The sequence below is a fragment of the Carettochelys insculpta genome, chromosome 4 (assembly GCF_033958435.1).
Source record: "Carettochelys insculpta isolate YL-2023 chromosome 4, ASM3395843v1, whole genome shotgun sequence".
NCBI lineage: Eukaryota > Metazoa > Chordata > Testudines > Carettochelyidae > Carettochelys > Carettochelys insculpta.
Genome location: NC_134140.1, coordinates 41,512,099 through 41,527,914, shown reverse-complemented (window position 1 = coordinate 41,527,914; position 15,816 = coordinate 41,512,099). Strand labels below are relative to the sequence as shown.

The 15,816-nt window shown below is 41.7% G+C and overlaps 1 protein-coding gene across 2 annotated transcripts in view; it reads left to right on the top strand.

Annotated features, from left to right (window-relative positions):
* Positions 1-15,816, top strand: part of ARAP2 (ArfGAP with RhoGAP domain, ankyrin repeat and PH domain 2) — a 198,016-nt gene that overhangs the window by 34,618 nt on the left and 147,582 nt on the right. For both annotated transcript variants that reach the window (XM_074992587.1, XM_074992588.1), the window contains one exon: positions 3,512-3,581. In XM_074992587.1, coding sequence (XP_074848688.1) covers positions 3,512-3,581 — 70 coding nt within the window. The remainder of the gene's footprint in view (positions 1-3,511; positions 3,582-15,816) is intronic.

The window sequence follows — 15,816 nt, the reverse complement described above, 5'->3', positions numbered from 1 at the left end:
AGTGTTTCACTTTAAGGCAGGTTTTTCAGACTTCTGATTTTTCTTGAATCTCTCTTCTGAACTTTATTCCCATGTGTCCATACATTTTTTGAAGTGTGGATGCCAGAATGGGACAGAGTATTCCAATAACTCATAGAGTCTATGGCCAGACGAGGTCACTGAGATGATTTAATCTGACTTTCTGAATAAAAAAGGCCATAGAACTTTTGCAAAGAAATTCCTACAACTGAGCTTTTCTGAGGGAAAAACCCCATTAATTTATGATTTTTAAAATTGTCAATGATGGAGAATTCACCATTTGGAGAATTCACTATTCATACATTTTTCCAATGGTTGGTTAATTATCTTTCTGGCTTAAAAACCTCATGCCTTATTTCCATTGCAAATTCAACTTCATCTTCCACATACTGGTTCCTTTTATACCTCTTTTTCTGCTACTTTATCATCAGATTTGTTCCCCATACCAGTACTTACAATCTGTAATAAAGCTGCCCCTTTACCTCCTCTTTGATAGTCTATCTCAATTTAGCTTATCAGGATCTATCTGTAAGACATGTTTTGTAATCCTTTAATCAATCTCATGCCTTTCCTACAAATTTAGTATTTGCAGAAGATATTAAGCTGACCATAACATTAAATAGTAGTCATGTGCCCTTTTAAAATCTTAAGTATGTGTCCTACACTATACAAAATGCTGTGTAACAAAATACTAAATAGAATTTTTAAGTTCTTTGCAAAACCACTACTTTAAATTTTCTCTTTCCAATTAATTCTTTAAACCTGCCCCCCCGCATAAATCCACTCAGTTTAGTTGGTATATAAAACTGAGTTTTCTTTTTCCTCCGCACAGCATTTTGAGGTAGCTCTTGTAGGATTTATTGACATTTTTAACGGAAACTAGATTTTACACTGGCCTTTTCACGTTCAGAACAGTTATGATTTATTGTTGTCATAAAATACAAGTTAGTTAATTAAACCAGAGCTGTTGCTATTTAATTAAAGTTTTGATAAACTCTCACAGTCTACTAATCTTGAAGCAGAGCACTCATTTAACAGGAAGGGAAATAATGTGGGAAAAGAGATGTTAGAGAGGGGTCTCATTCTTGCTTAATTAACTGTTTAATAGGTTTTAGAATTGACACTCATATACACATAACTAATGGCCTGTCAACATTTTTAATGAACACAATGGACTGTTTCAGGTTTATGTATTTTTTAAGTGATATTTATTCAGAGTATAACCGAGATGATGATCAAAAGTACCCTTCATATTAAATCATTTCATTTAAAAAATGAACTTTGTTTCATATATTGTACTTAGTCATCCATAGCCTTGAGCAGGTACAATTCTGGGAATAGGGGTGTAGGTGGTAAATGGCTTGTCAGTCATGTGAACTGAAGTGTCCGTTTAATGGAGGGTGGGGTGATGGTAACGAGCCACTTTTCTTCAGGTTCTCGGACTTTTCTCTCAGGGTTCCCAGGCACCTAAAACCTTAACTCTGTCTCCAGGGGGAGCTGTCCATTCTTGCGCTGCCCCCCCCCCCCCCCCCCCCGCCTCCGTACCATGGATCCTGTGTTCCTTTCCTTTATGACTTCTGCTGTCCCATCTTCAGTGCTGCCAGCAAACCAAATTAGGGTTTTTCAGAAAAAGTTTTACTTTTGATGAGGGATTCCCACAGAGTGTGACTGATGATAGTAGACTGAAGGGCAAAGAATGCAAATAATTTGCATGGATCTGAGTTTGTTTTTCTGCAACTCGTCCTGAATCCATTTGGACTTCAGAACTTTTTGAGGAGGTGTAGACTATTATTATTTTAACTATTTCTTCCCAAGAAGAGGTTTTCTTTCCACTGGTTCTATTTATTCTGTAACGGTTGTCATGGTAAGCTGCCATTAAGAAATCTGACTTAGCCTTCTTTGTATAATACTAACATTTTGATGAAAATTTAAATAAAGGCAAACTGGGTGTCTTCAGAGACTCATGTGGCTTTGGCATGTACTTTGCATTATGTACATTTACAAATCTATAAAATGTACAACTGATTTGGGAAAAAGGTGACTGAGGATTTCAATTTGTGGTGAGCATCACCAGAGGATAGGATTTTAAAGGGCTGCTTTGACCATTAAGGTGTACATACCTATCTGAAATTCTTCTATATATTATTACAAGCCCCTATGTTTCTCTAAACTGATTTGGGAAAAACTATTGCTTCTTGAGTTGGCTTACTTTTTCAGCTTGAACATAGTGCATTGAATTATGCTGTTTGTCCTGTTTAGATAGGTGCCTTCTGTTTTTGTGTGCAACATGGATGATGGAAAGATCTAGGGTGAAATCCTGACTGCACTGAAGACAGTGGCAAAAATACTATTCATCTGAGTGGGTCATTTTAAGGAGAGAGGCAAATGTGGCTTTAAATCTGAAGTGTTTCAGGAATAGAGTGCAACACTGCTTTTAACATATTTTTTGAATTCCTGAAGATAAACTAGGTAGTTTCTCATTAACCCTTATTGTGTATTATTGCCATTTATAAACAGCAGAGATGGAATGTGTGTCAGAGATGGAATATATATCACATTCCTCCTCTCAGAATGACTTGCCATCTATCCTCTGACATTCTCCTAACAACAGATGACAATATAGCTGATCAGAACTACCATGACTGATCATAAGGAAATAAATTTCTTGAGACATTTTGTGTTTAACACTATTTAAGATTTTTGTAGGTGATCAAGTTTGAATTGAACCAAAGACACTAATGTCGGTATATTCCACATGATTGGCAGGCAACTGTGTTTTGCATCAGCCTTGGCCTTTAAGGTATCTAAAATGCTAGCAAACGAAAGCAATGGAGGCAAAATTGCTCTGGTAGTCTGTTGCAGAGGAAGAGTTATACTCTCTTGGCCAGCTGAAAATGGTGGTAAAGAATCAGGGAGGATTTTGTCAGCATCTTTGGTCTGTGACCCATGCTGTTGAATGGTGGTTTCTTAGCTTCCTGTTTCATTAGTGAGATGTATTAAGGTGGAAATACAAGCAGACTTTGCCTGCAGGGATAGGGAGGTGGGATATGAGAGAAATGAGCTTGTTTCTTTCAGATTCCCTGTGTTTTACAACTTTAGTAGTCAATGAATTTTTAAAATGTATATTACTAAACCCTTTTATTTGTTACTCTTTTATATTATAAATACAACCAAAGTGGTGGTGATGGGGAAGATTCTAATAATGATAAAACTTTTTCATACCACATGTGAAAAAAGGGCAACACTGTATCCATTGGTTCTGAACATTGTTATTTTTTTTCTTTTGTATCTGAAACCAGTATTGTGCAGTACTGAAAAAGATAATGTGGCTGAGCTCAAACATGAAACTGTTCTAATTTTCTAAATGTTTAGGCCAAAATAATGCGACATATGCTTCCATTTCTCCTATTGTTCTTGAGTGAAAAGCTTCCAGTAGTAATGTAGTACTAACTTGTTTATATAATCACTTAAAATATTTATCTTTAATTTACAGGAAACGTATGTTTCAGAAGCGCTGGGTTAAGTTTGATGGAGACAGCATTTCTTATTACAATAATGATAAGGTAAGTGCCTCGTGTGTGTGGGAGGGGGAGGGATTTGGTTTTATTTAAGTAGTGTGTTTGGTCTCCTAAGTTTAATTGGAAAGGCAAAGTACAGATAGTGAGAAATGAAAATTAATTTAAAAAAGCAGTATGCTGGGTCTGCACTACAGAATTCTGTCAACAAAACTAAGTGAGTGTCCACATTCTCTATATTGTTAGTGGCTTTAGTTCGTGCATCAGCTCCAGCCCTTGAGTGAACGTCATCCAGGGCTAGCGAGTCACTGTCATTTAAGTCTTGATATTGTGTAACAAAGTCACTTTATGTAAGCTTTCTCCCTTACACCCCAATTCATTTGCATTCATGAAAAGAAATCTTCCAGCTTTTGTCTAATTTTCTTAACCCTTTAAGTGTAACCCTATGCCCTGGGAGTGTCCCTGAACATTCTGTGCTATAAGTTTCTCCCTTGTTCTTAAGTATCCACAGGAATTTTGATTACTGGGGTTTCCACCACAGATTCTGTTGAGAATCTGTTGAGAGAATGGAGCAGCTTCCTGGCAGAGTTCAGTGTTGATCGTACGAGGCATAGAGCCTCTGTTGACAGATTCTGTCAACAAAAAAATAGTTCAGACACCCCAAGGTTGTTGACAGAGAGGGCTTCCAGGTCACTGGGCTGCCCTGTTTGCAGAGCTTCTGGTTGACTGTTCTGTCGGCAGAGGGCTGGGCATTCTGGCCTCTCTCTCTGTCAACAGAGGGCATTGTCATGGGGACCCTGTATTAGGTGTGGATATGTTCTGTAGACACAGGTTCTGTTGGGAAATATCTGTCAACAGTGATTTCTGTCGGCAGAACTCTGTAGACACAGCTTGTGTGTGTATAACTCGTCTCTAAATAGTATTTTCATTTGCAAAATATTAGGGCATGACACTCTGTGAAATGTTTGAAGGTACGGTTGGGATCTTTGGCTAATGCTCCTTTTACTCTGATCCCCTCTCTGACCTTGCCAGAGAGAGGTGTCTTCAGAACTGCTGCATATTTGTAGGTGTCATGTGTATTGCAGCAAATCTGTAGAACAGAAGACAATCATGCAAACCACGGTGTAGGAATCAAATTCTATTTAGCTAATGGCAATAAATTTTGTCCTGACTTGTCATAGCAAGCTGAGCATGATGGAATTACTGATAAGCTAGAGAGAAGGACTGAATTTGGCACATACTGTTTTTCGTTAATCAGTGTATTTGTTTCTTGTCCTGGTTTTTAATGCTTTTTTCCGGGATTCTGAGTTTAACATTCTTCTGGGAATCACAATATTAGACAAGACTGAGTAGGTTTTATCTGAACTGACTTGCATATAAAGCCAACAGACTCTAAACTGGATAGTACGATGTAATTGGGGAGTGGAAAGAATTTCTTCCTGATGCCCACTGTCCATTGGCTAAGGCTTCCAAACCTTGAGAATTGATGGCTGCTAGGTTTTTGCCACAGTTAAGCTATGTCTACACTAGCACCCCCTTTCAAAAGGGAGATACTAATGAGACACTTTAGGGTATGCTAATGAGGCGCTGCAATGAATACGTAGTGCCTCATTAGCATAATGTTGGCCATGGCACTTGGAAAGTGCCGCTTTCGATTGCACGTGGCTCATCTACACGGGGTCCTTTTCGATAGGACCCCACACACTTCGAAATCCCCTTATTCCTATTTGGTTATAGGAATAAGGGGATTTCCAAGCATGTAGGGGTCCTTTTGAAAAGGACCTCGTGTAGCATATCCTGAAGAAGTGTCTCATTAGCGTCCCCCTTTCGAAAGGGGGATGCTAGTATAGACATAGCCTTAATGTAAATGCATCAGCTCTTATTTTACCTAACTCTGTTCCATGTGAGCATATGCCTGTGTTAAAACTGGTTAAACTAGTTGTCTTGGTAGCTTATTTGTGGAATTCATAGTTATCTCCTGATACGTTATACAAAATAGTTCTTTACCTACTAAATATAGTAAACGGTATCAGTTTGTTCCTGAAAATTGGCCATTTATTCCTGCTTTTTGCTTCCTGTCCCACAAGCAGTATTCAGCTTCAGGATTCTACCTCTTGCTTAACTGATAACAAGATCCTTAGCTTCTTTTCAGCAAACAAAATGAATTAAACTGAACTCCAGATCAAGATGTGCATGTTGTGGATGAGAGTATGAGGATGTGACTTATTTGAAGCATTAGAAGCATTTTGTGGTAAAGAGGCAATAGGAGTAACAGGTCCAAACAGAACGTCAGTGACCTAGTCCTCTCTTTTTCCAAAGGCTGTGACATTTCTGAATGCTGTGGTGGAAACCCCAATAATCAAAATTCCTGTGGATACTTAAGAACAAGGGAGAAACTTATAGCACGGAATGTTCAGAGACACTCCCAGGGCATAGGGTTACACTTAAAGGGTTAAGGAAATTAGACAAAAGCTGGAAGATTTCTTTTCATGAATGCAAATGAATTGGGGTGTAAGGGAGAAAGCTTACGTAAAGTGACTTTGTTACACAATATCAAAACTTAAATGACAGTGACTCGCTAGCCCTGGATGACATTCACTCAAGGGCTGGAGCTGATGCACGAACTAAAGCCACTAACAACATAGAGAATTCAGTGTTTGACTGAAGGATGGTTGCCACTGTATCTAATAGGTTCAAGAGAAAAAGGAGCTAAAGTTGACTTTATTGAGATTACTGAGCAGTATGTCTGCACTAGGAAAAATAATTTAAAAAGTCACAGAAGATAAATGTTTGTGATGATAGCCTCTCTGCCAATTCAGCCACTTCTAGATTTTCAGTGGCTATACAACCTCTCTCTCTGGCTGGGGGAGGAGTTTCCCTAGTTCAGGAGCAGGAGAAGCCAGTCATAAGGCACGCCTCTGAGGATCTGTCACAAATCCCACCAGAGGTGGGAACGTGTTTTAAGCCCATAAAAGTCTAGTATAATGTCTCCTTAGCTCCCTCGTATTCTTACCCTTGTATTAGAAGAGCATGTTCTTGCTGCATAATGGCCATGCGACATAGTCATACTTACGCAGTTAATTAAAAAAGCCTGCAGATCTCTCCTACTGACTAAACTAAATGGCTACACTAGCACACTACATCGAAGTAGCCTATTTCGAAGTAAGAACATCGAATAGGGTACTTCGACGCATATTGTCTACATGTCCTCCAGGGCTGGTGCCGTCGACATTCAGCGTTGAAGTAGCAATGGGGAACGTCAAAAGGAGCCGCTCTGGAAGGAAATGTGGAGCGTCCACACACACAAGCACTCTCTGTCGAAATAAGGGGCCAGCAAAGCCTGCGGACGGGGTTACAGGCTGGACTTGCCCTTCTGGGGCAAGAGCAAGCCATTCCCTTAAAGGGACCCTCCCAGACACTCTCGGCCTACGCAGCATGAGGACCGCAGAGCTGGCAACTGGTTGCTGACCCCATGCACACAGCATGGACCCCCAGCTGCAGCAGCAGCAGCAGCCAGAAGCCCTGGGCTAAGGGCTGCTGCATGTGGTGACCATAGAGCCCCACAGGGGGCTGAACAGAGCGTGTCTCAACCGCTCAGCTGATGGCTGCCATGGAGGACCCCGCTGTTTCGATGTAGCAGGACACAGATTGTCTACACATGCCCTACTTCGATGTTGAATGTTGAAGTAGGGCACTATTCCTTTCTTTAGATAGGAATAGCGATTTCGACATCTCGCCGCCTAACGTTGGTTTCAATGTCGAAATAGTGCACAGTGTGTGTAGACACGACGCGTGCTATTTCAACATTGTGCCAGCTACTTCCAAGTAGCCGGCTAGTGTAGATGCACCCAATATCTTTAGATATTTCATAGTAAAGGTGAAGGCAGTTTGGTTTTACGATTTAATAGACAAATCCGTAAACTCTTAGGGCAACAGCGTTTAATATCAGGGCATACTCTGTGTCCCATTCCTTTCTCTATATTTGTTTTTACCCTGTGCTGACCACTGTAGTAGTTTAGCACCTTGCAGTATGGTGTTGTACATCATGACAAAGAGCTGTCATACACGTTTCATCCTCTCACCAGGGAGAGAATTATGTTCACTGTGTAGTGTTTCTGGTAGGTTTTGTTTTGAGGTTTCTCTGCAGACAGAGGTTAACAGTGATAAAATGTAGTGCTTTATTGACTGTAAGCCCACAAGTCATTTTTGATAGTTGTTCCTTTATTTTAAAAATGTAAAGTGTCTATGTATATAGATAATTTTACTTTCACGGTGGTGATGATTTGAGCATGGGGTAACTCAAGCTAACATAGCTCAGCTGAGAACAGTCATGCTACAAAACAACACTGAAGAATCAGGCTGTGAATTTTATTAGCTGAACAGAGTAGCTGCATTTCCACAGCACTTGAGCTTTAACCCACACCCATGATAGATCAGCTCACTCAAATTTAAAGCACCACTTAACTTGAGCTAGGGATTTTTGATGGGAGCTGGGTTTAGGGAAGGGCATGAGTTATACCTGGAGCCAGTACTGCAGTGAAGGGAATCTGTCAGCATGCTCCTCCATGTGATAACTTCAGAAATTGGGTTCTAATCTGACAGGGTCAGAGCAGTAGTTATGTTAGTCTGTATCCACAAGCAACGAGGTGTCCTGTGGCATCTTAAAGACTAAAACAGATTTCTTTGGGCATAAGCTTTTTGGGGACGAAACCCAATTTCATCAGATGCAGCTGACAAAGTGGGTTTGTGCCCATGAAAGCTATGCCCAAATAAACCTGTTAAGTCTTCAAAGTGCCCTAGGACTCCTTGTTTTTGACAAAGAATGTTTTTTGGTATTTTAAATAACAGGTGTCATACTGTTCTTCATAAATAATAAACAAATCCATATTGGGACGTGCTGATCTAACCAGTTTTCTGTAGCTTTCCTGGTATACTAACACTGGGTAGATTCTGACAAGCTTAAAAATATTTCTGTATGTTATCTTGGAACACCACACAGGCTAAATTGCCTTGTCCGCTTCACTTTAATTCAAAACGTGGAGAAGATGGAGAGGTTTGAAGGAGAGCTTTGCCAATTGACAATTAGATTAGCAGAAAAATAAAGGTGGAAGTGAGAGAGCTGTATGTGGCTCCCCGACACGTTTGCCAGTCCATCCTTCTAAGCAGCGGGATCTTACCAAGTTTTTGCGAACCACTTTTCTCTGACCTTGTTCTGCAATAGCAAACCAGTAAAGTGACTGTTGATAAGTACACATTTTTCTTTCTATTATACAAATATGAAGAAAAATGTCCAATTTCCTGCAAGCAGTCATTGACCTTGATACTGTTCTTCACTGAGCCGCTGATGCTGCTCATTTCCTATATGTGCATAAGCATGAGCAAGCTAGTGTGGTGAGTGCAACATCCTGTGTGGTTACATCCTTAACTGAGTGTGGTTAAGCGGACAAAGTTATAAAAAGAAAATGCAATCTGAGTCTGTTTTTTTTTAATACCAGATCTTGCAATTTGCTTTGTCTCCATGTACTAACTTTGGCTTAAGGGACACCAATTCCACAAAACCTAAATTATAGTCAAGGAAAAATGATGCTATTATAAGGTTATTTCAAAAGAGTTAGGAGATGGAAAATGTTAATTAGAGCTGTAGTGAAAAAGGTAAATCTGTCTCATGTATGATTTCAGAATTCATTTTGATTTGGAATGAAAGCAAATGTAGAAACACTATGCAGAACAGAACGCAGATTATTACTATAAGGTCAAATTATTTTTTTAATAATTTTGAAACACAATTCTGTATACTTGGAGAGCTGGCTCCTGACTCAGATACTGCTTTCAGAGTCTGGGCTGCCAAAGAGCTCAGCAGTTCTCCAGGCTGGCTGCTAAAGAGCCAGCCAGCCAGGCAAGACATCAGGTAATCAGGAAAATTTCTATCAGACCCGTGTCTGGTTCTGTCAGACCTAAACCAGATCAAACTGCTTGTACAAAAAGGCTAGATTTTAATTAATGTGCACTCTCTACAATAAAACCCCAACATTCCATCTGAGAACTTCTGACCAGTTATGATATTAATATTGGTACTTCTGGTGGGGAAGAAAACAGCTGAATCTTTCACATCTGATTGCTTATCTAGAAAGGTTTTGGAGCGGCTTGGAAATTGTCCTGATCAGAAAGGATTTTATTTTTATCCTTGGGAATTTATTTCCTGTTCCTGAGAGAGAAGTAGCTACAGACAAATGATTGATAAACTGTGCTAGTTTTGTTGTATTTAGAATTTGTAGACAGTGCATCTGGATATTAAGTAGTGTTGGTTTTGCACTATGCTATAGCTTTACTTTTCACATTCATGTCAGCTGGTACGTACTCAGAATTTGTCATTGTTCCAAGCAGTTTGTGCTTACCCACCCTTCAACACAGTTAGCGTTCCGTGTCCAGAAGCTAGATGAGCAGCTCAGTTCCCTCAGTCTGTTGTGGACTTAGTCTCTTAAGCTGTGTCTACACTAGGCCCCTTCTTCAAAGGGGGCATGGTAGTCTGCTAGATTGGGGAATAATAATGAAGTGCTGTGATGAATATGCAGCACCTCATTAGGCTAATTCTCCCAGCAGCAACTTCAAAGTTGCAAACTGCCCTTATTCCCAAAAATGCATATTCATCGCAGCACTTCATTATTTTCCCTGATCTGGCTGATTACCAGGCCCCCTTCAAAAAAGCCTTTGTGTAGGGTCTTCCTATGCTGTACCAAATGGTATCTTCCTCTTAAATGTAATCATTCATATAGCTGTTGTTATATTAACTTCCTGAGAGATTTAAAAATAGACAAAAAACCCCCCCCACCTATTAATTTGTTAAATGTGAAAGGCTGAAGAAGGGTCTTTCAGCTGAGGCAGTATTCAATAAAACTCAAGCACCACACATCTAAGTTCATTGTTCTGACCATGTTTATCTTGCAACTCTGGCAGCTTACTTCTACTTAACATAAGGTGGAGGGTTGGGGCAGAGGTGGTAAGGGCAGCTCAGGTATACTGTCCGATATAATCATGTCACGTCCAAGTCCTAGGCAACTTGTGTCAGAAAGAAAAGCATCTATATGATCTTACTTTGCTATTGGTTATGCTGCTGTGCACACATTTGTCCATTGCTGCCTGTAAACACCTAGCACCTATATCTTCTAAATGTCTTGAGCTCAAAGGAGGACTGGTTATGCCCATGAGGCATGAAGGCCTGGGGAAACAAAACAATGTTTGACCTGTGTAAGTTCCCATAAAATGAATGGTTTAGTGGGTAGGGCACTGGATGGGGACTCTAAAGGTCAGGTGTCAGGTCCTGGCTTAGTCAAAGACCTGTGAAACCTTGGGCTAACCACTTCTTTATGTACCCTGACCTCCGTTCCCTGTATTTAAAAGTGGGGATTATATTTCCAAAACTTGTAGGGTTTTGAGATAGTAAAATCTGATACAACTTGACAAAAAACCAAAGAGTCTTGTAGCACCTTAAAGACTAACAATTTTACTAAATAGGTAATGAGTTTTCATGGGTAAGACCCACTTCCTCAGATTTTCAGATTGGAGTAGATAATAAGAATCCAGGGATTATATAGTTGGGAAGGAGAAGAAAGGAAGGAAATAAGAGGATGTGGGGGTTTACCTATCATTAACAGCATCAGTGGAAGAAGTAAATTAAGTGGGATGTGTGATATATGCCAGGAGGTGCTAGTAATGCCCCTCTGCCATGTACATTGGACAAACTGCACAGTCTCTGGCTGCATCTACACTATGAGATAAATATGATTTTTAATAAATTTGATTATTTAACCTCGATATTATGAATTTTCAATTAACTGTCTACAACGCTTCTTGACCCACCTCTTTCCCGTGTCAAGTTTTTGCGTTCTCATTGCCCTGTTCTAGTTTGGCAGCATGAGCAGTGCATTGTGGGTACATATCTGTTAGCTGATGGCTGGGTAATGAGTGGTCTGTGTGCCTTATCACATCCGAGTCTTTAACTGCTAGGACAGACTCTCCCTTCGCAGCGGGCAGCCAGAATGGCTGACGGATGCCCCAGAGATCCACCCGAGTCTTAACTGCTAGGACAGGCAATCCCTTCACAGCGGGCAAACGTTGGTACAGAGAGCTTATTTCACCCTAGTCTTTAACTGCTAGGACAGACTGTCCCTTCGCAGTGCGCAGCCAGGGAGGCTGATGGGTGCCCCAGGAGTCTGTCCCGTAAGGGCGACACGACTCAGTGCTCGGCTTTTACTGCACCTTACCACTGAGCAGGCTGATATAGCCAAACAGCTAAGGTTCTTTGTGTTCGGCCGAGTTACAGTAACTGGAAGGAGTCAGGCTGAAAGCTTAAATGGTTGCTATTTATTAAAAGCAGAAACAAGAATCTTAATGGTTACAAGGTTATTGCTCTATCTTCTTAACTACTAGTAGGATGATACGTATGATGTGCCAATTAGATTACAAGTGAAAAGTTACCCATTTGAGGACCAGACGCCTCAGCCTAAAGAGCTCTTACTGTTAAATGTGCACAAAAGTACATTGCAGGTATGATTCTCACCCCTGCGTCCTTTGACTCTGGCATAGCCAATGTCATTTACTGAATCCCTCAGGAAGAACAATGTGAGGAGGGCATCCCCTGGGTCCTCGGGAGGCAAAGACATTACCTGACTGGCAGGTATAAGTAATTGGAGCTCAGTTAAAGTGAGCCCTTCTTTATACCCCTTGGGTCATGCACATTCTTCCTTATCTAAAGGTACCAATTGTACTGGTTCGTCTCTGTGACGCCAGTTCTTACAAGGTAGTTGCAATTTAATTTACACTTGTAAGATAGAGATAACTAAATCATTAAAACAGGACATGCTTTTTGTATGGGTGGGAGGTTCCTCTTCTGGGACAAATTGTGGACGTGTCAATTATGGACGTGTCAATTATCAGTACCAGCCAAGGGCAGTTTAAGGCCCTGTGGTCATCGGCTGGCTTGTTAGCCCTCTTGTCTGTATTCTTCAGTTCAGGGTCATGCTGACACAGCACATTTGTGTTTTGAAGCATCAAAAGACTGGGCTTGAGATAAGCACATCTGTGCTTTCAAACATTCTAAGACTGTGCTGTTTCTTTGTGCTTGCGCTCAGAGGCACCTAAAAGCGGCAAGATGGAGTAGAGCAGGGGGATTCTGTCTGGGTACAATATCCCATAGTGCCTTAGCCCCAGGTTCTTGTGGGTGTTTCGTGTTTGAATCCCAGCATTCCAAGCGCTGTCCCAAATTTCACAGCATCAATTGCCCTACAAAAAACAAACTGGAGTTTGCATCATTTCCTGATGTAGCATTACAATGCAAGCATGGATCCCCAAGTGCTTCAACTCAGAGCACAGATCATTTCGGCAACCACACTAGCCATTGCCCAATTTTTCCTTCAGTTCAAAAGCTCAGTGACGTTTGGCTATCATAATGGTGCTTTTGATGATGATGGCGATAATGTTTTGAAAGAGTAAATACTGTGGTTCAAGAACTCACATCTAGTGGCTGCCATGAACACATTGTTGACAGTTGAACAGTGGTTTTTGAGTTCTAAGACCAGCACACACTGGCGGGACCACATTATTTTGGAGTCTGGGGCAACCAGCAGTGGGCGCAGAATTTTCTCATGCACTAGGCCACTCTTACAGAACTTTGCAATATGCTGGGGCCCACCCTGAAGCACAGCACCACAAAAATGAGGCCAGCTTAAATGGGTCAGAAGTGAGTAGCAATCGCGTTGTGGAAGATTGCAACACCTGACAGTTATGAGTTGTGGCAAATCAGTTCAGGATGGGCAGATCTATAGTGGGGTTTGTGATGATGCAGGTGGCCCATGCAATCTATCAATGTCTTTTCAGGAAGAATGTGACCCTGGGAGATATACAGGCCATAGTGGGTGGCTTTGCTGCCCAGGCCTTTCCTAACTGTGGTGGGGCAATAGATGGCAAACACATCCCCATCATGGCCACAGCCCACCTGGCCTTGGAGTATATAAACTGAAAGGGGTACATCTCGATGGTGTTGCAGGAGTTGGTAGATCACTAAAGTCGTTTTACTGACATCAACATTGGCTGCTCAGGGAGGGTTAATGATGCGTTCATATTCTGATTTTGTCTGTACTGAAAGCTTCTGGATAGGACTTTTTTCCCCCATTGGAAAATCAAGAGTGGCAACGTGGAGATGTCTATTGTTATATTGGGTGACCCTGCTTACTGTCTGCTCCCGTGCCTTATGAAACCCTACACAGGAGCCCTGGACCCCAGCAAGGAAAACTTTAATCACAGACTCAGCAGATGCAGAATGGTGGTGGAATGTGCCTTTGGCCATTTTAAAGCAAGGTTCAGATGTTTGACATGTTCAGACCTTTCTGAAGCTAATGCTCCCACCGTGATTGCAGCGTGTGGTGTTATGCATAACATATGTGAATCCAGGCATGAGACTTTCCTGTCCATCTGGAATTCCAATGTGGAGACCATAAGCAGGACTTACTCGCAGCTGCCTACATAACTATCCACTAGTAGCCATGCTGAGACAGCAGCAAGAAGGGACGCTTTAAAAAATAGCTTCATGAATGATCTGTAAAGCACATGAAATACCGACGTACTTCTCTGACATAATGCCAATTGTTTTACTTGGTGGGAGGAGGTTAACTTGCAGTAAGTAGAATACATGTGGCGGGCAGCTGTGCCTTCAGCCACCTCCCCTAACCCACCTGGTTCCCTCAGCCATGCATCTCCTGGAGGCCAGGCAGTATCAGTGGGCAGCTGTGCCTTCAGCCGTCCCCAGCTGCTCGGTTTGATTTGTCCCCCCCACCCCCACTCATGCATGCCATGAAATCACACTGAGCTCAAAGGAATGATTTTATTTTGGTGGGAGGAGAGGTTTAAGAGGCAGGGAAAAGAAGTCTTCTGAAGGGTACTGGAATAGCCTTTTGCAGTGGCCTTTGGGGCTGGAGTGGCAGACTATCCTTGCCCTCCCTCCCTGCGTGTGGGGACTGTGATTATGGGGGGCAGGTGACCTCTCCTCAGAGGACTCCAGTCAGCAGATATCAGCTGCTGCACTGCTGGATTGGGAGTCCCTCTGCAGCTGCAGCAGGGAGTGCAGGACCTCTGTTTGCTCTGTAACTGCTGTTACAAGCTTTGCGGTGGCCTCGCTTAGCTTTGCCACTTGCTGCTGCTGGAGGTCAAGATTCTCTGCTTAAACTCTGACTATGACGCCAGTGACCAGAGTCTGTTGCAAGGGATGAATGGACATAAATCAGACATCAGGAATTAAAACACACATAATCCTACAGAAGAATACTTTAACCTACCAGGACATTCAATAAACAATTTGAAAGTAGCCATTCTTCTACAAAAAGGATTTTGCTATATGATTACACAGGGAGACATCTGAATTGAAATTCATATCCAAGTTTGACACATTGAACCTCTGGCATAGCGGGAATCTCAATAATCTTATGCATTGCAAGGGCAATTTGTCCAGCTTTGATATTTGCTGGCATGGCACCCACCTCACTTAACTTAATTTACTTCTTCCACTTCTTCCTATTACAAATGGTGCACTACACAGAGCTTTTCAAGGGGTTCTGAGGCTTGAGCTCTATCTTTCTTGCAAAATGATAGGGCTGGGAGTCAGACCTATCCCCCAGAAGGTGGGGGAGGGGGTCCTAGATCTTGAGTGCTTGCTGGTCTGAATCAGATGTGTGGACGGTAGCAGGTTTTGGGCTCAAATCTGAGCCTGGGTTTACAGTGCACTGTGGATGTACCCTAAAAGTCTGAGTAAAGAAATACTCCTTATAGGATGCTCCCTCTGTCAAAAGAACTGGACTCTTTCAGGTAAAGGAGGGGAGATGTTCCAGAGTTGAAGGTCCCTGATGGAAAACATTTTACCAGTTCCATGCTTTGGTATGAGAGCCATTGTTGATTTCCATACTGGCCACACAAAAAATGTGGGGAAGGCTTAGGTAACACTCAGTTAAAGCTAATAAAAAATAATCCACTAAAACATAAAGTATGTAGTGAAAGCTATTTAATGTTCTTTAATGGCTCATTGGAAGGTATGGTTTTAAACGTAAGAGCTACGTCTACACAAGCCCCCCTCCTTTTGGAAGGAGCATGGCAATGAGAGAGTTTGGAAGATGCTAATGCATAGTCATGTCAGCACCTCATAAGCATAATGGTGGCTGCGCATGATTCAAAAGGCCCCATCTACAGGGGTGGCGTGCATTCTGAAAGAGGGACTTTCGAATTGTACGTGGCCGCCATT